This window comes from Alnus glutinosa, chromosome 11, assembly GCF_958979055.1.
Source record: "Alnus glutinosa chromosome 11, dhAlnGlut1.1, whole genome shotgun sequence".
NCBI lineage: Eukaryota > Viridiplantae > Streptophyta > Magnoliopsida > Fagales > Betulaceae > Alnus > Alnus glutinosa.
The window spans coordinates 28,138,132-28,164,657 of NC_084896.1; the positions used below are offsets into that span (position 1 = coordinate 28,138,132).

Here is a 26,526-nt window from a genome sequence, read left to right on the forward strand (position 1 = left end):
CAATTGTTGTCCCATCTTTACTGATTACCTCTGAAAAATTGGTCATGAGCACAGCCCATCTTCTCTCCTTCCTGAGGGCAGGCAATAACTCTTGAATTTCCTCGCCAAAATTCAGCTGTCTGCGGTCTTTTCCAACGCAACGCACTTTGATGTCAATGTTGAATTCCTGTATGAGCCGATCCTGAGCCACAACATTTACTTTCCGGGAAAATTGCTCAATCCATTGCTTGTCCTTGCCTCCACAGAGGAAAGTGTATTTTTCAGTCTGATTGCACAAGTTATATATGTCTAATTAACCTCAAATTTTATTTGAAGAAGCATTATGAATTTTGCCTAAAACTGCATGCATGCAATAATATGTGCATTTGTGTGTGTACTTGTATGTGCGAAGGATATGTACATGTATTCATCTAGAGTTGTAAAAATGACTTTACTTCGTGAGGTCCAGATGTTCTCCCGTAAGCCGAATGTGCTTGTGCCCGATATTCAATCAGAGTGAAAGGGAAGGTCCTCATTTCAAATTGCTGAATCAAGTCACTCATTTCAAATTGCTGAATCAAGTCGAGTGACTCGAGTGCAATTTCGTTTACCAACTCCCCTTGTGGGTTCATCAACAAGACAATAGGCTTATTGTCGTACCACCCCTCAATGAACTTGATGGCTGCTACTGCTGAAAAGTACTGCACTATATACCATGGCATCTTAGACCGTAACATCTCAAATTTCCTTCGCAAGCTATTGGTCCACCGCTCCACAATTGGGATGTAAGATTTTATCTCCATATATGGCCTATATGCCACATAAGGAAGCATTTATTAATAATTTAATAAATGAATAGTATATACGGTATTACGGTTAGGTAATTTAATTAATTAAATTACCGTAATGGAATCGATTAATTGATTCAAAATCAATTAATAATATTGTTTCCTTGATGGGAGGAACAATACGGTACTTATCATATTTGAGGGTCCCTGACCTAGCCTATAAATAAACAGCCTGTGTACACCATCAGTACGGCAATCAAGCAATAGGCATAGGTTAGAAGATCCCTCAAATAATCTTTCTTGTTCTTCAGATGGATCGTGGAGACGCTTGAGCAAACATGGCTAGAGGTAAGCCTAAATCCTGTTTATTCGTTTTCCGCTGCGCATGTTAGATTAAATAATATGTTGATTATTTCTAACATGTGGTATCAGAGCCACCTCTATGCTATTTTGCTTAGCATTAATTTTTGTTGAATAAATAATATTTGTGAATATAAGTTGTTGTTCACATATGGTTGAAAAAGCATATGGGTCTTTTTTAAATATGTCATTTGTTCTGAGTGAAACAAAGTTTGCCTAAAAAAAAAAAAAAAAAAAAAAAAAAAAAAAAAAAAAAAGAAAAAAAGAAAAAAAAAAAAAAGAAAAAGAGGGAGCCCATTTAAGTGGGTTTGACCCAGCCCTATAAAGAGATCCACTAGCCCATTACAACAACCCACCAAGTTCCTTTTTTTTTTTTTTTTTAAAAAAAAAAAAAAAAAAAAAAAAAAAAGAAAGAAAGGGGAATTTAGGCCTTATGGTGTTTAGAACTTGGGTTCACCAAGTGTAAAGGGCCTTGGCCACTTACTAAACCATTGAGCCATATTTTTATTATGTCCTCATATTGCAGTTTTATTCCACTTATTATTTACAGTATTGTATTTTAAGATTATTGGTTCTTTAATACATATATTGAAGAATATATTTTAGTTGTTGAATTTATATTGTTATATATAAATTGTTTGATGCCTAGACCTAAGAATAATCAACAATACCATATATACTGGTGTGTTTACAGTAATATCTAAGAATGCAATGTCGGGGAAAGTTCTGGCAAGGAAAGTCTTGGGATTTAAGTGTGTCCGGTGTGACCCCCCTCACTTTCCTGGGAGCTCATCTGCTTGCACCTTGGAAAATGCTGTTTACCCCATTTAGGTATTGGTTTGTTATATTCCTGGGGCTATTAAGAGGGCATCTATAAAGTTGTTAGATGTTAATGAAGTCGCAATTATTATTATGATTTTGGGAGAGCCAAAGCATCCCAATTTTTTTTAATAATAATTGCATCAAGATTACACACACGTAATTATCATAATAATTATGGGAAAGCCAAAGCATCCCATTTTTGTATGATAATTACATCAGGATTACACGCATGAACCTCATAAAGATTTATTAGATGTTCATGAACTACAGCGTGATTATTATGATTTTGGGAGAGCCAAAGCATCATAATTTTGTAATAATTGCATAAGGATCATACACATGAACTTCATATAGAAAAATTAACATCGTCTTGTAGTTAATTCATAAATTTAATTACTTATCCCCAAAGGGAAGTTTTTATTTTTATGGCTTAATTAGAATGAGATAACAAATTTAGTATTAAAAGTAAAATTTCTTTCGGTTGCCCAAAGGTACGAAGAATTTTATTTATTAATATTTAAATTTGCTTTAGTCTTGTTAATAAAGAGTAAATTTCATGCGTGATGCAACCTTTGCCCACAGGTAGGTTGAAATTTACTATTTACTATTTAAATTGGCATTGGCCAATTTGAAATAAAGTTACTTCATAGCATTAAAGTATTTTTATTTTTTATTTTCTTGGTTATTGCAGCTGTTCATATTACTCTACTTTGGTGGTTTTATATTCCAATACATTATGGTAATATTTTTCTGACTGGAAAAAGATTAATATACTTTTTCATTTGAGCGTTTCTAATTCCATTATGGGAATGAAGGATATTGTAGTTTAGCTTAAGTCCCTAAAGATTGAGATTTTTAAGTCATTATTGGTCTATTTCAATTTTTTGAATTCTCTCTTCTAAGTGTAGAATTTTATCTTGTAACACACGTAAGGATAAATGGTTAGTAAATAAACTTCTAACCATGTGTGTTCAAGGATATGAGAGAATTTATAAAGTGTTCACATGATTATTCATGTCAAATGAAGGACCAATAAATGCAATCATGTCCAACACTTAAAGCATGAGAATAAGGTGCCAAAAAAAAAAAAAAAAAAAAGGTATTATGGCAATCAAGATACATATTTCTCATGCAATAAGGAAAATTAAGGGCATATAAAGAAAGATTGCATGAAGCAAAAGAAATGACTTAAAATAAAGATAATCTCATATATCCAGTATGTCGTGAATCTCTCGTAGTGACTCATTCAAATATGTTGTGGATTGATTATGGTTTAACAATCCACATTGTCAACACAAATGCAGATCTTTTTAAAATGGATAACACGTGTTTATAATTTGAGCTTGTTGGGATCTATAGGTTAATTTTAAAATTCAGTTATAATTTTGACCTCAAAAATGATTTATATTCCATAATCTTTTTGAAATCTATTTTCTAGTTTGGCTTATTAAAAAAATTTCAATTTTTATTTTAAACTTGAAATTTTTCTTATTTTTGGTGGAATATTGGTTGGGGTTTATTTAAAGTCTATTTAAAATTGACCTACATCCCAATTTTGAAACAAAATTATTTGTTTATTTCTGCATACTGATGTTGACGTAAAGTAGAGTCTTTGAGAATTTAAAATGCTCTGGTTATGGCTTTGGAGATTGAAATATATCTTCATACAGTAAATAAAAGTCGGTAATTTACTGACTTTGGTTCTTGTGTGGACTGCATAAGGGAAAGCATACCAACAAGACCATTAGAGGTGCCAAAGAGAGCCTTTTAAAATTCTTGAGATCATGTACATTGAAATATGTTAACCTTTCCATACTCATTGCCTAAATGGTCAGAGATATTTTTTATCTCTTTTAGTGGTGACCATATAAAGTTTATGTATCTCTATCTTCTAAATATTAAAGCTGGGGTATTGAATGCTTTCAATATCTATAAGGAAGAAGAAGAGAAACAATATGAAGATCATAAGATCTAATATAGGCATAGAGTATTAAGGTAGGGGAAATGATTAGTAATACTAATCTGCTATAGAGTAAAGCTTTGAAGACCGTTGTGTATATGTTAAACAGGATTTCATCTAAGGTTGTCCTTATGACACCTTTTAAAGTATGAAATAGATGGAAGCTTAGTTTACATTATTTACACATATGGGGTTGCCTTGCTAAAGAGAGGATTTATAATCCTCGCCTAAGGAAATTAGATTCAAGGACAACCAACGGATCTTTTATAAGCTATCTAGTAAACTTTAAAGGGTTTTAAATGTTTTATTGTCCTTCATATAAGTCTAGAGTTGTTGATTGTAAAATTTCTAGAGGATGCAGAACCTAGTGGGAGTGCTCATTCACACAAATTGGAATTTGAGGAAGCACTAGAGTTGGCCAAATCTCCTCCTCATAGAGGATGATTGATTGTATTCAGGGAAAATCAGATTGATTATCCTGAGCCACAATCATTTCTAGAACAACCAACTCATACAGAATAAGTTCAAAAGTCTATTCTCCCATTGCAAAATGCAGAGGAAGTAGAATTAAGAAAAATCCTATAGAATAAATAGATCAACAATTCTTAGTGATCATGTTGTATATCTACCAGAGTCTGATGTTGACATTGGACATAAAGATGATCCAAGTTTGTTTTCACATGCTATGAGTGGAGAAAACTCCACATTGAGATTCAGTGCCATGAAGTAAGAGTTAAATCCATTGCTCAACAGTCTAGGTAGACTCGTAGCCAATGGTTTTACTCATAAGGAGGGCATTGATTATCGTGAAACATTCTCTCCAGTGTCCAAAGATGGTTCATCAAGATGATCATAGCATTAGTAGCTTATTTTTTATCTAGAGCTACATCAAGTGGATGCGAAAACAACTTTTCTGAATAGGGATCTTAAAGACGAGGTTTACATGAAACAATCAAAGGGTTTTATAAATAACAGTCAGAAAGCTTGCAAATTAAAGAATTCTATTTATGGGCTATGATAGATCTCTCAATGGTAATATACTTTTTACAAGGTTATTGTTTATAGAAAAAAAAAAAAAAAAAAAAAAAAAAAAAAAAAACCTTGTTGATTAGTATATATACCTTAAGGTCAGTGGGAGTACAGTAATCTTTCTAGCCCTATATTTGCAAGTGGTGATTTAGGTTTGCTACATAAAGTTCACAAAACTTTGAAATGAAGGATTTAGGTGAAACCTCTTATGTCTTTTGACATAGAGATTCACAGAGACATAAAGAATATTAACATTGTCTCGGAAGGCCTACATTGAAAAAAGTTTTGGGAAAATTTAGAATGAAGGATTATGTACCTTCAGTAGCAATTAAGAGGGACCAATTAAATAAAGATTAATGTCCCAAAGGTATTAGAATAAGGGCAGATGAAAAGTTTTAAAAGTCTGCATTATACATAACCATATGACTGACAATAAGTATATTGAGTCAATAAAGTGCTACAAATAAAGTCTTGCGGTATATGCAAGGAACCAAGAAGTACAACTTAACCTAAGGATACACTTTCCATTTGAAGGTGGTTAGTTGTTCAGATTTGAGTTTTGCTGATTGTGTAGATAGTAGAAAGTCTATTTTAGGGTATATATCTTTTTATTGAGACATATATCTTAAAGATGCAGTGTGCAGACTATGGTTGCTACGTCTACCAAGAAAGCTAAAATTCTAGCGTGCTATGAATTTAGTACACAGGCATGATGGTTGAGACATTTGTTGAAAGTCTCAATCTTGTCGATTTTACAGTTAGACCATAAAGATACTCTGCGGTAATTCTACTATAATCTTCTTTTATAAGAATAAAGAGTAGAAGCAGAAGTAAATCGACATTAAGTATCTCAGTACGAGAGATAACATTAAGAGACATAAATGGTCTATTGAGCATATAAGTACTGAATTAATGATTGCGGATCCCATGACTTACAGTTTACCGGTAAATAAAGAATAAAGTCATGCGGAATATATGAGACTCATTAATTCAATTTTTGCTTGGTTTGTCTCTTTTTGGTCTATAGACATAAAGTTATAATAATAAAGATTTTGTGCACATTTTGTTATTTTATCCATGAGGATAAATAAAGTTGGACCCGAATGACTTATAGGAAGTTCATTCATAAAGCTTGATTATCCATAAGGTACTCATGTAAGGAGTGTTTTACATCGTGATACATGGAAGGGACGACCTAATTTTATAATGGTTTTACCGCCATGATTCGTGTGAAACATTTCTTATCTGAGTGGGAGGATTCCATAAGTGATTGGCCAAACTAAGGAACCTAATACCATAAAGTCATGTGTCATAAAGGCCAAGTGGGAGAATGTAAGATTTTATCTCCATATATGGCCTATATGCCACATAAGGAAGCATTTATTAATAATTTAATAAATGAATAGTATATACGGTATTACGGTTAGGTAATTTAATTAATTAAATTACCGTAATGGAATCGATTAATTGATTCAAAATCAATTAATAATATTGTTTCCTTGATGGGAGGAACAATACGGTACTTATCATATTTGAGGGTCCCTGACCTAGCCTATAAATAAACAGCCTGTGTACACCATCAGTACGGCAATCAAGCAATAGGCATAGGTTAGAAGATCCCTCAAATAATCTTTCTTGTTCTTCAGATGGATCGTGGAGACGCTTGAGCAAACATGGCTAGAGGTAAGCCTAAATCCTGTTTATTCGTTTTCCGCTGCGCATGTTAGATTAAATAATATGTTGATTATTTCTAACATGGGATCCATACAATTTTGTAGTGGTGATCCCCTTTCTTCTTTATTCCATCATAAATTGACAAAAAATCCAATTTATCTTTCCTGTGTATGTTCAGGCCTGAAATGAATAATATAATATTTTTCTCTTTCAACACGTCGATGCTAACCTGTTTGTGCAAGACAATTGTGAAAAATCAAGTCAACTGTCCAAGAAATTATTCTTAATATTCCGTTTTGTGGCAAGTGTAAATGATGATGTTGTGACTGTAGTCTAGTAAATTGATGAAGGAAACATTACATACAAACAGTTGAAAATGAAAGTATTATTAGGGAGATGAAGTTGTGATTGTAGTCTAGTAAATTCGACGAAGGAAACATTATAAATTTGATGAAGGAAACATTACATACAAACTGTTGAAAAAGAAAGTATTATTAGGGAGGGCCAGCCTGAAGGCCTATCAGGCAAGCCAGTTCGGAATCCTTTGAATTTGTGTTGGAAAGTTCAGCCCTAAACCTCTGGTTCGACTATTTTTGTTGGCCAAAAAATGTTTTGGATTTGGACTCGGTCTTGATTGTTATGGCCCAAAAATGATATTGCTCGATTGATGTTTCATTTGAATATTATTTATTGGAAAATACTAGACTTACACCCACTTTTTACACCTTGACGTGGCAACACCTGCATCACATATTTTTTTTTTTTAGAAAGAGGAGGCACGGGCTTTAACGGAAGAAGGAAGAAAAAACCGGGAAAAAAAAAAAAGAGAACTAGAGGGGATCGCCGACACTCGGGATGGCCGGAGAAGAGAGTGCTGGACTCGTTGGAGGGTCGGTAAGAGGGGAGAAAGTGACGGGGAAGCTCGGGATGGCCGGATCTACTGGAGAGAGTGACAGAGAGAGGCGGGTCGGCCCGTGTGGGCGGGGGTTTCCGACCGGGTTCTTTAACACGAGATGAGCTGTAATTTTATGTGGTGCAAAAGTGAGAAGAAAAAAAAAAAAAAAATCCTAAAAAGAGTTTGATAAGTAATTGTGATATGGAATATTTGATTGTTGTATAGTAAAAAGTGATTGATGTGATATAAAATTTAAGAATGTTTTATAGAAAAGTAAAAAAAATTTGTTTTGTAGTGGATTTTTTTATTTGAATAAAAATAAAATATAATTGATGTGATATAAAAAGTGTAAAAAAGTAAGAATGTTTTTTATTTAATATTTTTGGAAGTCTGGAAGAAGTGAAAAGAAGTAGAGGGAGAATGAAAATACCTTGCCAAACTAGCCCTTTGTGTTTTCATTTGTAGAGCTAACCTGTTCGTTGGTGGAACCGTCAATAAGAGGCTGCATAGCATCCTTGGGAAAAAGTTCCTTCAGTTTTCTTCTTTACATTTCATCTACAGTGAACAAGGTTCTTTGGTCAGCGTTGTCGCCCATTTCAAATAGAGTATTTAGCAAATTCATTTTTTGTTTTTTTACTTAGACCTTGGTGGGATGCTGGTGGGATACCGGTGGGTTCCCCAGCATTTCTCTTTCAAATAAGCAATTATATTGCATGTGCAATAGATTCAATAGAGCATGCTTCCTTGTAATTGAAATCCACTATGTGGCTAACCTACTTCCTTTAGCCTCCTCTCTAGGTCGAAGAAGATGGACCGGATTTTGTTGACCAAGGGCGATAGATCCTGATTCTTGTCCCTGAAATAAGGCAACCATGATCATTTTCAATGGATTAAACTAACAATATTATTTATCAAATATTTTATTTTGACACCCCGAGTGGACACCTGGCCTATTGAATTGGCCAGTAAGCAAATGTATTACAGTAAGCCTTATAATTGTGACATGACGGTAATATTTTCTACGCAAAGGATTTGAGCATATATGCTACATGTCAATTAAGGACAAGAACTTACTCATCACTACTGAGACAACCCATATGAGTTGTGTTGTGCAAGTCACAATAATCCAGTAGACACCCACCGGGATATCACCTGCTACATCCGACAATAATGCTGGTTCATCCTTTGTAACCTTCTTAACCTAACCTTCAAGAAGTACTTCATGATGTCCAACGTGTGAATAATTGAGCTGTTAAAGCTAAATATTTCCTGGAGTTTTTGATGCTTTAAGGTGGCAGGTACATTGTTTGGGATATCCAAGAAATCTTCGTAATTCAAACCATAAGCCGCTAGTATCAGCACTGGCTTAGCTTCCCATGAATAGTTTGAGAGCTTGTTAAGTATTGCCACTATTACTTCCACACTTGGAGCCTCACATGCCATCTGACATTACAAATTTATAATTATGAAGAAAAAAAGTGCTAATTTGGTAACTATATAGTAAAAACGATATTATTTATCTCGATCCTAATTCCTGCCACCAAATTGGAAAGAAACAAAAGAAAGGAAAAAGATCGATGAGTTATTGTGCAAGATTTTCGTGGGTTGAAAAATGCTATCCTACCTCAGAGGAAAGTTGCTTGAGTATGCGTAATAATTGTGGATTGAAGCTCTCTCTGGACTCCTTTTCCTCAAGGTTCTCCTGGCCCTATATTAAGTCATACGTAATTATGAGTGAAAGAAACCTCAATATCCAACATTCGAAAACCTTTTTATTGAGAAGAATTCAAAGAAAGAGTTATGGCTCTGGACACCTTTTCCTTCGGGTTCTCCTCGTCTTCCTCATTCTTAAAGCTGGCTATGGACATCTTTCCCTCCAGGTTCTCCATGCCTTCTTCATCGCTCTATTGTAAATCATAAGTAATTATATGAGTGAAAGAAACCTCAAAAACTAAGTTGAAATAACTAAAAAATAACATTATCCCACCCAATATTTGTTCTGATCTCCTGGAGTAAACGTGTTAAATCTTAATGCTCGACTATTATAATATCCCACCTTCGGATTGGAAGAAATAGTGAAAAAAGAAAATCTTATGAAGAATATCATGGTAAAAACATATATACCCCCAAAAGTTCGAAATAATTTTCACGGTATTTTTGGTGCTCGTGTTCGACGGCAACGAGAAGAGAGTCGGCATCAAAATTTTCTTCATCAGGAAGATGGGTTGCAGAAATCAGACTCAGGATCTGCTTCTCGGACATGCTAATTAACACGTTAAGCTCACCCTCAATGGGTTTCTGTGCAGTAACTGGCTGCACTTCATCGCTGGCCATAGTGTTGTCTCTTGCAAGCGTAAGAGGATTAGAAACTCTTAGTTTGGGGAAGAACAGAGAAGGTGCAGTGGCTTTGTCTCCGTTGTGATATGGTGGGCAACGTACCCTTTTATGTGGGTCGACTAATGACTATTTTCAAATGGAATCGAGGTTTCTTTGTGTCTAAGCCATGTGCAAATTGTGTCCAGACTCGTACTAAAAGCAATACAGGATCCTCTCAATCTCTCAATTTAAAGTAAATTGTGTTCAGACAACCAGACTCCTACTCAAAGCAGAACGGTATTTTTTTTTTTTAATTTTTTTTTTAAAAGTACAAAACAGAAAGAGAAAAATGCTATTATGGTTCGTTTGGAAATTAAATTTTAAAAAATTAAAATTGAATTCTAATTCACTACACGAATTTCGAAGTTTAACTTTGTGAGATAAAATTTAAAAAAAATTAAATAAAACATAATTTATTTTTGAAAAAAAAAAAAAAAAAATAGAGATTCTTCTCTATTCTCAAACACACCCTAAAAAGTGAAAGTAAGGGCACTCAAAGCTCTTTTTTAATACAGGACTCCTACTAAAAGCAGAACGGTATTTTTTTTTTTTTTTTTTTTAAGTACAAAATAGAAAGAGAAAAAACGCTAAGGAACTAAAAAGTGAAAGTAAGGGCACTCAAAGCTCTTTTTAATACAGGACTCCTGCTAAAAGCAGAACGGTCTTCTTTTTTCTTTTTTCTTTTTCTTCTTTTTTTTTTGAAGTACAAAATAAAAAGAGAAAAAACGCTAAGGAACTAAAAAGTGAAAGTAAGGGCACTCAAAGCTCTTTTTTAATACAGGCTGTGATGTTTTGCTCGTTAATGTATTATTATTATTATTATTATTTATTATTATTATTATTATTATTTTTTACATGTCCACGCAAGAGAGGAGAAAGAGATTTGAACTATTGACATCTACTTCATGAGGCGTGGTTCCTAGTCAATTGAGCTACCCCTTGAGAACTGCTCATTAATGTATTACACATCGATTATGTAACTATCATACATTACCCTTATAATTCTCATATGTTACGTATCGATTATGTAACTCTTCTAATTCCCATAGGTTACATATTGATTATATAATTATTATATTCATAGCCTCATTAAATTATAAATATGCTATTTTATTTTACAATTTTTATTAAGGAATAAAAGTAATAATGTAGTCCTTTAAACTTTATTACGTAGACATAAATTATAAACTGAATCACATTAAATCTCATCGCCCTTTTTATTCCACTATATCTTTATATTTCTATTTGATTTTTTTCTTTCCTTGCACTTTATTTTGATACCTTTGCATTTTTTGGTACAGGTGCTCTCTCTCTCTCTCTCTCTCTCTCTCTCATGTCCCTTTCTTTTAGGTTTAATTTAGAAAAATCATCTCAAGGATGGTGGGTCATAAAATGGTCGACATGTGGCTTCTCCAATGAGCTCCTATCATCGTTAAAAGAAAGTACACTTTATCTCCATGAAGTATCCACCAATTGATAATTTAACGTCCAATATTTAAGTTTTGGTAGATGACCCCCCGATGTTAGCCACGTGTGTCGAAAGTAACGGAAAAAAGGTCACATGCCGTGCACATGACCTTTTAAAGCCTAACTTTCCAAAATCACCCCTGTTTCATTCAAAACACACCGTTTCATTTGCACTTCAATTTTTTTTTTAATACAGAAAACAAATGGTCGGTGTACATGTAAGCTTTGTCTCCCAACAAAACTGAACAACCTTCGTTTCTTCGCTCCTTGAACAACCTTCACTTCTTTTTCTTCTTGTGAGTGGATTCTATCCTCTTTGGTGAAACAAATAAAGATATCTCTTTTTCCAGCCCCAATTATGTGTGCAGATGGCCTAACACTACCTTCGATACTACCCTAGCAATGCACAAGCCTTCTCCACTCATTCATGTCGTGTCCACTCTTGACAATGCCTTGTACCCATTAGTTCCTTTTTTGGTGTTTTCTTTTTTTGGTGTTCCAAGACCAACAGGGTCACCAAGTAGCCACATCCAGTGGCAGAGACAAGTGCAACTACTTGAGTTCTTGCTAACGTAGCACCTTCTGAGTACAAGGTTGGATTTTACTCTTCTCTATCACCACCCAAGTTTATTTGTTTTCTTTTTTGTTGGATAAAATGACATGTAACTTATTTGAAGATTATTGCCTTTCTTGGTGATATAAGTATATGATTATTTGGTTCAAACTGCTGCTTCTAAGCAAACCAGCGAGAATATCAATGAATTCTCGAAAAGGTGTAAAAAGTATGACCCTGCGAAGGTTGAGGTTCTAAATATCATCAACATTAGGCCGACTTCTGCAATTTGGTTTTATCCGGTAAATTCTAGAAAAATATCTTTGTCAGTGTCCTTTTTCTTTTTGTTTTCCTCTCTCTCTTTTATTTCTATTGTTTGTAGCCAGAGAACATCAATACGTATCTCGGCATAAGCTTTATGTTTTGTGTTTATATACTTAAGCCATATATACAGCAAGTTGTGCCACCCTTCTCCTCATTTCAAGCTTATAGTTCCTGGTCTTTGTCTCACAACCAACTGCTGCACAACCTCACTAGTTTCTGCCAGCAGTAGCTAGGATTTCCTTTATTGTAGTTCCAGTTCTTTGCTTTGTTTTTCTCACTTGTAAAGTCTCTCTGACAGTTTCCTTTTTCACCTTGTATTGCACAGATTCGTTTGTAACCATTGTACAAAACTCTGATCTCTTGTTATTATATATACACATGAAACTACTCTGCTTTGGCAAGTTTCCAAAACAAAGAATTCTCTAAACTCTTCTAACTTGTTTCCAAACTCTTTTAACTATAATATCCGCATTCTTGCCAAGCGGAATGCAGATAACCGTGTGGCATAAATGGAACTCTATTCACCTCTGTTTTAGAACATGAAAACAGAGGTGAATAGAGGAGCTTATCCCAGTGAAAAAAAAAAAAAAAAAAAACACACACAAGCTACAAGCTACAAGCGGTGGCAAGCAAAAGGAAGCTACTCATGGCATACAAGTGGGGATGGTTGCTGCAACAGATTGGATAAGCTCTGATCTGCCTGCTTGAAAGAGTCCTTTAATTTTGCTCCAGACCTCATCAATGGCTTCTTGAAATGCAGCCTTCTTAGATTTGTCAAAGAGGATAGGCAGCCCCAGGTATTTAGCTTCAGATGGGTCTCATTTGGTAGAGAAAAAAAGGTTACCATGTGAAAAGTAGTTCCATGAAATGCATCAAAAAAGTTAAACAAAACTATAAAAACTCATTGAAGATGAAATGAAAAACATAAATCATAGTGCGCATCTTTATTCCTTCTCAACGTCTTTATTCTTCTTTTTCTTCTTCTTCTTCTCGCTAGTATCAGCCTAACCATTAGCAACGCTGGTAGGCGATGTAGCACCACCGTCCTCAGCCTTTTTGCTCTTTTTCGTCTTCTTCTCAGACTTCTCTGATTCAGGTGAACCAGCTTCAACCTTATCTTTATGCTTCTTCTTCTCCTTCTCAGCCTTCTCGTGACCTAATGACTCCGCATTACCATCCTCTTTGTCCTTCTTTTTCTTCTTCTTCTTCTCCTTCTTTTCAACATCAACCTCCACATCATCTTCCTTGGCTTTCTTAACCTTCACACTGGCTTCCTTCTCAACTCCTTGGACCTCAGCACCTTTAGCTTTATTCGAAGAAACGGGAACAGGGCTATCAGTGCTTTCATCCAGCTTTCGCTTACACCCCTCTCCCCCATCTTCATTATCCTTCTTCCTCTGTTTCTTCTCCTTCTCCGCTAAAGCCGGTTCAGTAGCAGCCGCAAGGCTTGCAACCACAGAATCCCCACCGGTTGGTAAAACCAGATTCCTCGCCCATTCTTGCGGGGTATTTTGATTTGGCTTCCCATGCTTATCCAACTTCCCATCTGCTATCAATTTCTTCTTCATCGACGCCCTCGGCCCCAATCCCCACTTCCTTGGGTACATATCGCAGTCCATCACCACCCTTTTAATCCTCGCCACCACACCATGATCACAAGTTGCCATCATCGCGGTCGTCATCTCCGCAATTCCCAGCGCAATTGCTTCTCCTTTGGTAGTCATTAGCACAATCTCCTCCCCAACCTCGATATCATTCTCAAACCTCAACAACCTCGGAATCATCAACTTGGCACCATAACAAATAGCATTCACAGCTGAATCCTTCACAACCAACCTCTTATAACTCGTCAAAATCACTTCGAGCGGCATAATCACCCTCCTCAAATAACTCTCATCTCTGTAATTATCATAACTCCATTGCCCGTCCAACACATCGTGCATCGTAACCATGTTATCTTTCTTGCCCAAAATCCCGGACCTCACCCTCCTCAGCTCCTGCATATGCCCTCCAACCCCAAGAATCAGACCCAAATGCATGCACAACGTCCTCACATAAGTCCCCGCCTCACAAGAAATCCAGAAAACAACCAGATGCTTATCTGCGTCATACTCAAGAAGCTTACTTTCATATATAACTTAGTAGATGCAATTAGATGGTTACTCATGCTAAGATATATAGACGTTTCTCTGTCATGTTGTAAATGTTAGGTGGGACAGCAGAATTTGATCAACCTTCAGTCTCTGGGAGTTCAGATGAGAGTGGATGCCCTCTCAGGAAGCGTGCTAGAAAGGATGGTCTTGGAGATGGCCTTTTCAATCTAAACTTGCCAGCAGAGGTCGTTGACAGGAACTGAACTTGGAAGTTGTAGGCGCATAAATACAGCAGCTGTACAGCTTTAACCTAAGCCCATGCTTACTTCAATGAGATCGATCATTCATTTCTGGATCATAATATCCAAGAACTCCCACCTTTTTTGACATTCTTCTCTGTTCTCTGACTTGGGCCTTATAAATATTTTGATATTCTCGAAGAGAAACTTTAAGATACTTATGCCTATATCTTTCCTTTCCTCTTTGAAAATCCAACAATGTATATAGCCTTTTATTGGGCTTTCTTGGGCAATAGATATGTAAATTTTCTACCTGAAACTTGAGGGTGGAACCCTCTTATACACCTTCTCAGATATCTTGGTATTTTTCGATACTGGAAGTAAAGGTCACTTTGCTAAATCTAATTGTTTTCTGCTTAGTTTAATTAATGCTGTGTTCTTCCTGGAAGTAAGGATGCTGGCCACGACCATCTTTTTGGCTCAAGGACATGAAATATTCGAACAGCCTCTTCGAAGTGGACAGAAGGTGCATAACGTGGTTTGTGAAGAGAAATGGAACGTACATAGACTACATGTTTTGCATGGGCCTAGTTTTCTACACTTGTGCACGTTCTTTTTAGTGTTTTGTAAACTTTTAAGTTAAACGGTGCGTTTTGTGTTGTCTTCTACCTTCCTTCTTCAACTTTGCTGCAAATGGCTATGGTTATGCACAGACCACTACCGCGAGTTCCTGGAATACTGGTCACGCTGGTCTGCGCCGGTAACAGATGCAAAGAGCTTCATGGTGAAGCAAACCATCGGACTGTAACAAACGTTTGGCTAGGTCAATGGAAATAGCTCTAGCACTGCAGCCATCCCACCAAGGCTATAGCTCAAAACATTCCCCCTTGTAGCGTTTGCTACCTCGTAATCACGCTAGCAAGAAAGTTTAGAAAGAGAGAGTGAGAGACAGAGAGAGAAAGAGTTTGAAGAACGTAGTGGTGGTGGTGTTCGGGTTGGAGAGAGAGGATAATGAGAAAGGAAGACATAAAGGAGTGAGAAGGAAGCATTCAGAGTTCACGTTGGAAACATGACAAATGGAAGGGTAAAATAGTCTTGATTTTTGTTTAAAAATTCATATGAGTTGACTTTTTTCCATCCAAAATGACGGGTGGATGGACGGAAGGTCCACGTTGGCACAAGTAGCTAACATCAAGGGAGTTATTTACCAAAAATTAAACATTGGGCATCAGATTGCCAATAGGTAGTTACATTAGGGAGTAATGCGTACTTTTTCAAAAAAAAATTTAAAAAAAAAAAAAAAAAAAAAAAGAGGAGAGAGAGAAAGAGGAGGGTATTTGTTTTAGTATGAAGAGACATTGTTGAGAAATGCCTGGGAAAATGCAAAAGTAAAGCAGGTGTAAACGCTGGTCATTGTGCTTCAAGAAGTCTAGCTGTCAGCCATTCCTTCTCTTGCTTCTGCCAACACCATCACTCCTTTTGATTACACACCGCCCCCACATTTCGTTTTACATTGCTGTCAAATGAATTAGAACCTCCATAATTATTTGTTCAAATTTTAAAAAAATTAAATAAATAATTTATAAAAAATCGCTAATGGAACTGACCTGGCTAAATAAAAATTAAATTGTCCAACCACTTATTCGGTCAGGTGGATCTTATAAGTAATTTTTTACAATTATCTATTTAAATTCTTTCAAATTCAGACAAATAATTATAAATAATCTGATCCTGACAAATTCAAACATTTCAGCATTTCCCCAGCTTGAATCTCGTTTAATCCATAAATTGATAAACATGTGCAATTCTGGTGCCGATCTGAGACGGTAATGCCATTTATCTGAAAGAGTAATAACATAACTTGCGTGTGATCACAAAAGGAATCTTGATGGTCACTAGTCCTGAAGTTTCAACATTGGCCCAAACTCACTTGATCGGTTGGTACTTGGTTACTGGTTATAACTGGCTGGATTTACGCCCCTACTTTTTATCTCAAATATGATCGCTTTTGCATTCTAACTTCTAAATTTCAAAAAGTAATATTCGACCTCACAAACTATCAAATTGTGACAAGTTTTTTTTTTTTTTTTTAATTGATTGAGAAAAAGGGTTACAATGGTGGATTATTTTTACTTCTGATCCCAAATAAAGAAGTAGACGATCCTAGACTTATAAATTTTTGAACAGCTTGAATATATCTCGTTTAATCCATAAATATTTGTCGATAGACTCACAACTAGGCCCTTATTATCATAAGATTTGAAATAGAACACTAGTTTATTTTGATTCAACGGTAATTTTAAAAATCATGTTATATAGTGTGAGAGTAAGAGTGTGTACAGTATTTCCCTTTTTGAAAAGATGCGCCGTAAAAAAGGTGCAAAGATAAATGTTCTTCCTTTTTCACTGCCTTTTTATGGAGAAACTAGTAAGAAAAAATAAATTTAATCATTTAATAAATACTTTAACATTCATTCTCACGTATGAGCTCAAGTTTTACTTTAATAAGTTAGGTCAAACACATGAAATATTTAATTGAAATATTAGGTAAAAGAAAAAGTAAATTCAATCAAACTCTACCTTAATAAGCGATGCACAACAAATAAAATATTTAATAGAATTATGAGAGGTAAACTATGGATTCAAGGTTCAAATTTAAGACCTAAAACTTTGATACCATATTAAGTCACCGTTTATTCCAAAAGTTTAAACAAAGAAAAAAGTTAATTTAATAATTTAATCAAATATTTAAAAAAGAATATTGTCGCAGCCCTATTTACCACACAATGTGCACGGAAGTAAGCACTTCAATTGTCAAGGCATGGGAAGGAGCAAACCTCGAAAAGTCCCTCAACCATTTACAAACCTCTATGAGAAAAAAGTAACAAACACTGGTAGGAAAACTAAATCCCAAAGAAGAAAAACAGAAAATACAATGAAAACCACTTAAACACAACAAAAACCCAAAAATCAGTAGTATCGGTAGAAGAAACGGTGGGGACGTGTGGGCGCATGAGGCCCAAGCATAGGTGCGGGTGGTGGTTGCGGGAAGCGAAGAGGCCGATGAAGATGGTGGTGAAGCATATTGGTGGGAAAAACTGACATTCTAATAATTTTTTTAATTAGACACTTTAACCTGGTATCAACTATTTGGGATTGTTACCAATTGCCATTTTTGTTCATAATTCTTTTAGTTTATTCCCATCTCTTTCTCTCTCGTATTATTGACACAATACAGTTGGTGCATCTAGTAGTCAGATATATATGTTTCAACTAAAGAAGGAGAAAAGGTTCATTAGCTTGATATTTTTGTAGGATATTCTGTAATTTTTTTTTTGTTTGAACGAAAGATCTGAGTATTTTATTAATCAAAGATTACGAGCATAAAGCTCTTACGTCACAAAGTATAAAGTTATGCAAAGTCATAGATACAAACAAAATTCTTACAATAAAGTGCTATCAATGACTTTCATCTTCCGCTAACCCATGAATAAAAATAGTTAAAAAGTAGATATGTTCCGAGCATACTAGATCTAAGACAATAGTAGCCAAATATTCTAGAAAAATTTATTTAAACTGACCGTGAGAGATAATTGATGTGAATTTTAAATGTACTCGCAATTGCACGAATCGTTTGCAATAAAAGGGTTTTGCAAGTGCGAGGTCGATCCCACAGGGAATTGTGTTCTTGAAAACAAATTTATGAATAAATTAATTAAATCTTAACCTAGTTCCAAAAATTAATAGATTTTGATAACTAAAGAAAACATAAACTAAATAAAGTAAAATAAAACAAAAGAAAAGGTACTAAGGTTTTGGAATCCACACCCACCAAATCATAGCAACATATTCTCATATTCATCAATACACATCCAAAGTTCTCACCATACAAATCTTATGTATGTTCTACTATGCTTCAAAAAATCATTAAATCATTCAATGAATCCGTTATTTGCACAAATCACAAAAGATATCCGGTTTAAACCAAATCATCAAATGTATCCGTAGAACGAAACACAATGAATATCCAACGTTTTGATAAATAAAAACCCAAGCAATCAATTATGTGAAATTATCTCAAATCATCAAATGTATCCTTGAATCACAAAAGATATCCAAGAATCATTCCACAAATTGAAAAGAAGTAAAACATAGGAAAAATTAAACCAAATAAAATCGGATAATATAAACTTACATGAAAATATTGTTGTTCTTCAATGGTGAGGCTTCATCCTCAACCTTAGTTGAAAAATTAGCTACACATGGCTATGAAAAATAAATCCTAAACTAAAGAAAAACTAAACTAAAAAGAAAAGAAAAGAATGTATTTGGTCTCTAGCTTCTTTTTCTTTTTCCTTGAGCCTTAGAGGTCTATTTATAGGGAGAAAACAAATCTTAGAAGCCCTAGAATTCCTAGAAAAATCGGAGGTTAGTCTCCTAGTTTGAGTAGGAGACTCAAAACACAATCCAAGAAGGAAAAGGACTCCAAATTCGTCCAGATTTGCGGCCTTTTATTGCGGGGTACTTCTGGCATAGCAGACATCTGAATTAAGAAAATCCTATTTCATAAGGATTTGTAGAAAATTGAGCTATCTTTCCAACGTCGCTTGATTCACTTCAATCGGATATTGAGCTGAAAGTTATGGTCAAAACACTATGACATGTGCAGAATTTGAATTCTAATCCGATTTTGACTCCAATTAGAGAAATTCCGATTTAGTCCTCTCCTTGATTTGGTTAAACATAACCACATCATCTAGGTCTTCTCAAAGTGTGCTTTCTTTCACCTTAAAGCTATTGTTTTCTCTCAATGACCTGCAAAATACTGAAATACCAAAACTAGCCAAAAACATTAGAAAATAACAAAACTAAAGGTTTAGTAAATGCAAATTAAGGGGTCCACATGTGCAATATTTGGCACTCATCAAATACCCCCAAACTTACATTTTGCTAGTCCCTTAGCAAAACAAAACAAAACATAAAATGAAAGCTTAGAACATAAATCCTCTTTCGTGGGAGAAACGATTGCATTTAGCGTATGCAACAAGCCTTTTAAACCCCTAGGACTCCCTAGTGGACGAGTGAAGTCTCATGAGGGTTTGCCAAGAATGATACCCACAAACATTTTAAAGCACTATGTTGTTGAAAAACAAGAATTCCACACAAACACATAGTTTATACATCATGAGTAAGTTGAACACACTGAACAACACACTCACATCATTAGGACATCAAAAATCATTTAACTCATAGCTAGAAAATTGAGACAACTCAGGTTCAAATGTGTGCAAAGTGAGATTAACATAGACTCATGAGGTTTCAATTTTTCTCAAAGTTTGTGTACCCCAAAATTCATAGGAATCTTGTCAGATGAAACAACCAAGGCTTAAATCATTTATTTATTTATTTTTTTGCAGGCTGTGCAATGTCTGACTCCCTTAAGCTTTCTAGTTGACCCATGTAACGAGTGTTGGGCCAGTGACTCCCAAACCAGATGGTCTTAGGGCACTAGATGTAGAAACATCCCTAAGGGCTTAATTACTCAAGTCAAAAAGGCTACGAAGTCAAACTAGTCATTCAATCAACCAAATTGAATTACTCATCTTTTGACGCGAACACTCAATGCTTAATGAGGCAAGAGGCCCAGTTACTCAATGAGAACCCAAACCGATGATATTATTGTTTTTTTTTCTTCTTCTTATTTTTTTTTTTTTTTTTTTTTTTTTTTTTAATTTAAGCCAAGGTTTCATCAACAAATCATCCTACAAATCTCAAGACACACATTCCTCAATTCAAATATCATACCTCACAGAACCAATGCTAATGTGCTTGTGAGAAATAATTCAAACAAGTGAAGTCTCTCTAATCCAACAAATGAGTCAAAAGATTCAGATTTTAATGACATGCAGTGTTCAACATGTTAAACAAACCAATGACATAAAAACCACAGTTACGATGTAATCATGCTCAAACAACAACCTAGCACAATTTTTTTTTTTTTTTTTTTGAAATTTTTTTTTTTAAAAACGAAAAAGACAAATAAACAAACAATTTTTTTTTTTTTTTTGAGCAAAAACACAAATAAACAAACAAACAAACAAATAGACAAAGTGTTTTTCCATACCCCCAAACTTGAATTACACATTGTCCTCAATGTGTAGTATAGAAAGACATTACCAGAAGTAAGGAAACATCAAGGTGTGAAAAAGGCCAGGGCGTCCCCCAAACTTAAACACCTGTCTACAAAATTACCAGCAATACTTTCTCATAGAAACAAACATCAAAAGGTTAATTGCTGTCAGTTCAAAAAATAAAATGACAAGAAATTAAATGAAAAAGGAAAAAGAAATGAGAAATTAAATGCAGAAAATAGAAAAGAAAAAAGAATTACCATACCTGCCCCGATCATGTGGGTGTCCAACCAATCCCTTCCACCCTTTCTTCTTTAAAATTTGATAGCACTCTGGGAGAATGTTTTTCCATCTGAGGAAGCCAATTTGCTTGCTTGGAAATATTTTCTTGGGCCAATGATTCCTAGATTTGTGTGCTTGTCTACATAAATCTTTGAGAATCTTGGCATATGATGGCTCTTTGAGACATTGAAGAATTAAAACTTTGGATTAATGATGTGTCTCAAGAGGGACAATGATGAAGGAATGAGCTACAGTACTCACTTCCTTGTCATTGGATGGACTTGTATCTGCTGGGGGCTCAATTTTCTCTTTATGTTCAACTTGCTCCTCTTGTTCAATTTGGTCTCTGTGTTCAATTTGCTCCTCTTTCTCTTCTTGTTCCTCTATGTGCTCAATTTGCTCCTCTTTTCCTTTCTCCTCATTGTTATCAATTTCATTACTCTCGAGTATGATGGTGTCAGGGACATGCTCATGACAAGAATGGCTAGCATCATCCTCATCAATCATGTAGCGCCCTTCAGCCATCAACTGACTTTGAAGCTCTTCTTCCTCCATTCTGTTGAATTCAGCAACCAGATAATCAATATGTCCTTCTATCTTGGCAAGATTCTGTATATTTTCGTTATCGCTTATAGAGGCGGTCTTAAGCTCTTGCATAATCTGGTCGTTGCTCATGGTGACACTCTTAAGCTCTTGCATCATCTGGTTGTTGCTCATGGTGACACTCTTAAGCTCTTGCATCATCTGGTTCTTGCTCATGGTTACCTTCTTAAGCTCTTGTATATTTCGGTTGCTTGTCTGAATGAATGCTTGGAGTGTTTCTTCCAATGATAATCTTTGTGCCGGATAATTGTAGGATGAAGGAGGAGAATATTGGTGATTGATCTGCGGATACTCGGGATGGTGCAGATCATGGTATTGGGGAGCACAATTTCCCATGGCTTGAGCTTGCCACGAGAAATTAGGATGGTTCCTCCAGTCCGAATTGTAAACATTGGAATTTGACTCAAATTCCGGATTGGAGAAATTTTGGTTCATTTGATCATATGAAAAATTGGAGCCTCGTCCCCAGGATGGACAACTACTAGAACTGTGATAAGGATTGGAGCAATATGAACACGGTTTATGTGGGTAACAATTGTGAGTGTAGTTGATAGGAGCAGGTGTCCTACCACTAGGCGAAGCATGTTATGTAGAAAAATTGTTATAATTATTATAAGAAAAATCCATGCTTCGTTCTCACTTTTTAACATGCAAATATCCCACATAAAACATCAACCAAATTTTTATTTTTTATTTTTTTTTTTAAAAAATAACAATAAAAGAAAATAAAAACAAACAAAACAAAGAAAAGATAATTTTTTTTTTATTTTTTTTATTTTTTTTTAGAAATAGGAATAACAAAAATAAATTGCAAATAAATAAATAAATCCTAATTATAACTAGTAGAAAGATAAAATCAATTTAGAAATAAACAGTTTTCAAAAATTCAAACAATTCCCCGGCAACGGCGCCAAAAACTTGATGTGAATTTTAAATGTACTCGCAAGTGCACGAATCGTTTGCAATAAAAGGGTTTTGCAAGTACGAGGTCGATCCCACAGGGAATTGTGTTCTTGAAAACAAATTTATGAATAAATTAATTAAATCTTAACCTAGTTCCAAAAATTAATAGATTTTGATAAATAAAGAAAACATAAACTAAATAAAGTAAAATAAAACAAAAGAAAAGGTACTAAGGTTTTGGAATCCACACCCACCAAATCATAGCAACATATTCTCATATTCATCAATACACATCCGAAGTTCTCACCATACAAATCTTATGTATGTTCTACTATGCTTCAAAAAATCATTAAATCATTCAATGAATCCGTTATTTGCACAAATCACAAAAGATATCCGGTTTAAACCAAATCATCAAATGTATCCGTAGAACGAAACACAATGAATATCCAACGTTTTGATAAATAAAAACCCAAGCAATCAATTATGTGAAATTATCTCAAATCATCAAATGTATCCTTGAATCACAAAAGATATCCAAGAATCATTCCACAAATTGAAAAGAAGTAAAACATAGGAAAAATTAAACCAAATAAAATCGGATAATATAAACTTACATGAAAATATTGTTGTTCTTCAATGGTGAGGCTTCATCCTCAACCTTAGTTGAAAAATTAGCTACACATGGCTATGAAAAATAAATCTTAAACTAAAGAAAAACTAAACTAAAAAGAAAAGAAAAGAATGTATTTGGTCTCTAGCTTCTTTTTCTTTTTCCTTGAGCCTTAGAGGTCTATTTATAGGGAGAAAACAAATCTCAGAAGCCCTAGAATTCCTAGAAAAATCGGAGGTTAGTCTCCTAGTTTGAGTAGGAGACTCAAAACACAATCCAAGATGGAAAATGACTCCAAATTCGTCCAGATTTGTGGCCTTTTATTGCGGGGTACTTTTGGCATAGCAGACGTCTGAATTAAGAAAATCCTATTTCATAAGGATTTGTATAAAATTGAGGTATCTTTCCAACGTCGCTTGATTCACTTCAATCGGATATTTGAGCTGAAATTTATAGTCAAAACACTATGACATGTGCAGAATTTGAATTCTAATCCGATTTTGACTCCAATTAGAGAAATTCCGATTTAGTCATCTCCTTGATTTGGTTAAATATAACCACATCATCTAGGTCTTCTCAAAGTGTGCTTTCTTTCACCTTAAAGCTATTGTTTTCTCTCAATGACCTGCAAAATACTGAAATACCAAAACTAGCCAAAAACATTAGAAAATAACAAAACTAAAGGTTTAGTAAATGCAAATTAAGGGGTCCACATATGCAATATTTGGCACTCATCAATAATCTCTCACACTGAATTATTCTGTAAAATCTTTTCTTTGTCACTCACTATTGCCTGTATTATTTCCTTGATGTGTACACTTCTCTATTGCCACTATGTTTGAAAGGATTTAAAAAGTTCTTCACAGCTTTTGTTGGCATGAATACCCTAGGTTTTTTTCTCTTTTTTTTTTAAAGACCATTCAAGGTATCAATCAGTATGATTGTTATAGGATACATTCTTATCATTGAATTTAAAGTAGGGGCTAATTAAGGGTGTCTTCAGCTCATTATGCTAACCTATTGTTTATTGTGAAACGTCCATCCAATATTTTTTTTTTTTCGAACATATAGCATCTTCTACTGTACATTACTGAGAAAGCCCAAAGGCAAATACAGAGAATAGGAGTTCAAGATTCCCTACACCTTACACCAGACAAATTTGACTTAAAACAACAAAGAATTGATCCCAAAAATACAGCAACTTTAGGATCTAGGAATTCTCTGTTCCCTAGTAACAATATCAAAAATACATGAAGGAATGTCTTCTAATCAAACATCATCACAGAAATTAGCAGCCACTGATTTTGCTAGGGTATGAGCTGCCTCGTTTGAATATTTCTAATGCAATTGATTTTTGTTGTCATAATAATAATAATAAAAAAAAAGTGTGGGCTCTTTGTCCAAAAGATTTTGCTTTTCAAACAATTATGAGGCTTCTACATTCGTATTTTTACATTGCAAATCAAAAACAAATAGACACGCACTCATACAGCAAATAAAAAGCTTGAGAGGGAGATTGGTCTTGAGCCATTACACAAACTTTAGTGATCAGGATATATAGAAATAATAGAGCATATAGCTTGTATCAAAGTGAGAATCAACATGATAACAACAGCTGTGGTAGAAGCGGCCTTCCAGGGATTGCCAAAATAGTCTCGCCTCAAGGAAGCTTAAGCCAGCCAACCATTCTTAGGGTCCTCCTAGAATTTCTTCAGTTGTATACAAATATCATAATATTTGCTGCTCATGATTGAATAAACAATACTTGTGGCCAAATTTTTGATAAAAGTTGCATCGTTGTTACCAAACCCATTAACCATAATCCCCTTTCGACCAAGTAAATCCACATCTTTTTCACTTTTGATAAGGAAATCTAAGAGGATAAAATAATCAGTAACATATGCCGCATTTGGATAGTGGCATTGCTCAAATGCCGTAAGATTTCGAACATAAAACTTTGTGATATCGTCCAAGGTAATGTGTGGGATTTTCAACACTCCCTTCTTATAGTCTAGGTCAAGGTTAAGTAAACAATGCCTCGAATGATCCACCATAAACTTCAATCCTTTCCCGTCTAGCTGGGTTGCACTGTACACATGCTTAACTTTTTTAGTTGTTCTTTTTGGTAGACTTTTGGGCAGGTAAAATCTTCTAAGCAAATCAACAAAATGCATTATTATTGGCTTAGGATTGGGAAGCAAATTTTGAGTGTTGAAAGACTTAAAGTAATTAAAGGTAAGCTCAGTGAAGGAGGGTAAGCGTCCTTGAGATGGAAATATTGTATGGTCAAATAATTTCTTAACAATAAAGAAAGGAAGTTGATTTTCAAGTAACACTAAGTCCCGCTGCATCGTGGCAGCCAACCATGGCTTTAGTAATATCTTGTCGTAACATTTCCATGCTACTCCTCTCGGCAGCCAATTTCTGTAAAAAAACTCAACAATGAAATAGTCTCTGAATAACATTGTTGAACAATTTCTTCCGACTCCTCTATAACAAGTAATAATTCCTCAAAGTTTTTGTTGGCCCATTCCATGAATTCCTTGAGATATCTTAATTTGTGTTTTTTCATGTTTTGCAGTTTTTCGTCGCCATGGTGAAAAGGCCCTATTGAAAGAATCTGAGGACTGTAAGCTTTTTTGTTCAACTTGCGAAGAGGATCCGGAACCTTATAGATACAAGGTTCAGGTAGTGATGAGAGAGGCTCTAAGCTTTCTAATGCACTTGTGATGTTATTTACCAAAGTTGCACGTTGATATTCTCCCATCTATCAAGTAGTCTTTCTTAAATTTCCTGATGACAAATACTAGAGTGATCACTGGCAATAAAAAAAGTGTTCAATGCTATGAATGACTGACTAGTATCAAATACAAGTACAAATTTCGGCAAAAGAACATTTTCCTGTGCTTCCAAACATGCCGAGCTCAAGGTATTCTTCTTGTAGAGTCATTGTTTTAACCAAATTTTTAGTACAATGAACCAATTTGAAAGGGTTTGAGGCTTTTCGACTGAGAAGGTGTTAAGAGAGTACCCTTGAGTTGACTCTCAAAAACTACCAAAAAAAAAAAAACCTGAAACAGCATCACGAATATAAGTTAAAAGCTCCACATATAATCATCAAATTTTTGTAGAAAATATTATTATATTCTTAAAAAAATGAAGCAATCTTAAAAAGATTCATGAAGATCTCTACTAAACAGACCTACAGTAGGCAGTTGGATGAGCTTGATATTTCGCTGGAATTAACCTTCTTCTTAAACTTATTTTAGGAATTACACCTTATGTTGTAGCAGAATGAGGTAAAAGTTTGATTAATACAGTTTTTTTTTGACAGATACTAGTCATGCTAGTCAGTAATAAATCATATGTCCAAGTCAAAGCATTAATATTCATGAAACTATATTTCAGATTGTCAAGAAGAAATCAATTTCAACA

The 26,526-nt window shown here is 34.7% G+C and overlaps 2 protein-coding genes and 1 pseudogene across 5 annotated transcripts in view; all 3 read right to left on the minus strand.

The window, feature by feature from the left end:
- Positions 1-9,914, minus strand: part of LOC133882701 (protein SIEVE ELEMENT OCCLUSION B-like) — a 59,006-nt gene extending 49,092 nt beyond the window's left edge. For 3 of the 4 annotated variants that reach the window (XM_062321913.1, XM_062321915.1, XM_062321911.1), the window contains exons 1-2: positions 9,632-9,912; positions 9,322-9,411 (exon numbers count right to left, since the gene is read on the minus strand). In XM_062321913.1, coding sequence (XP_062177897.1) covers positions 9,322-9,411; positions 9,632-9,841 — 300 coding nt within the window. In that variant the 5' untranslated portion in view covers positions 9,842-9,912. Of the gene's footprint in view, positions 1-9,321; positions 9,412-9,631 lie in introns of all 4 variants that reach the window. The other variant, XM_062321918.1, reaches the window with a different exon arrangement.
- A 2,943-nt stretch (positions 9,915-12,857) lies between these two features.
- LOC133881359 (H/ACA ribonucleoprotein complex subunit 4-like) lies at positions 12,858-21,911 on the minus strand (annotated as a pseudogene).
- Positions 21,912-24,632: 2,721 nt separating this feature from the next.
- LOC133881360 (UPF0481 protein At3g47200-like) lies at positions 24,633-25,947 on the minus strand. The gene is made up of 3 exons (XM_062320275.1): positions 25,555-25,947; positions 24,857-25,492; positions 24,633-24,760 (listed from the first exon to the last, which is right to left on the minus strand). The coding sequence occupies exons 1-3, from the start codon at positions 25,856-25,858 to the stop codon at positions 24,633-24,635; spliced, it is 1,068 nt and encodes a 355-aa protein (XP_062176259.1). The 5' UTR covers positions 25,859-25,947.
- Between the last annotated feature and the right edge of the window lie 579 nt (positions 25,948-26,526).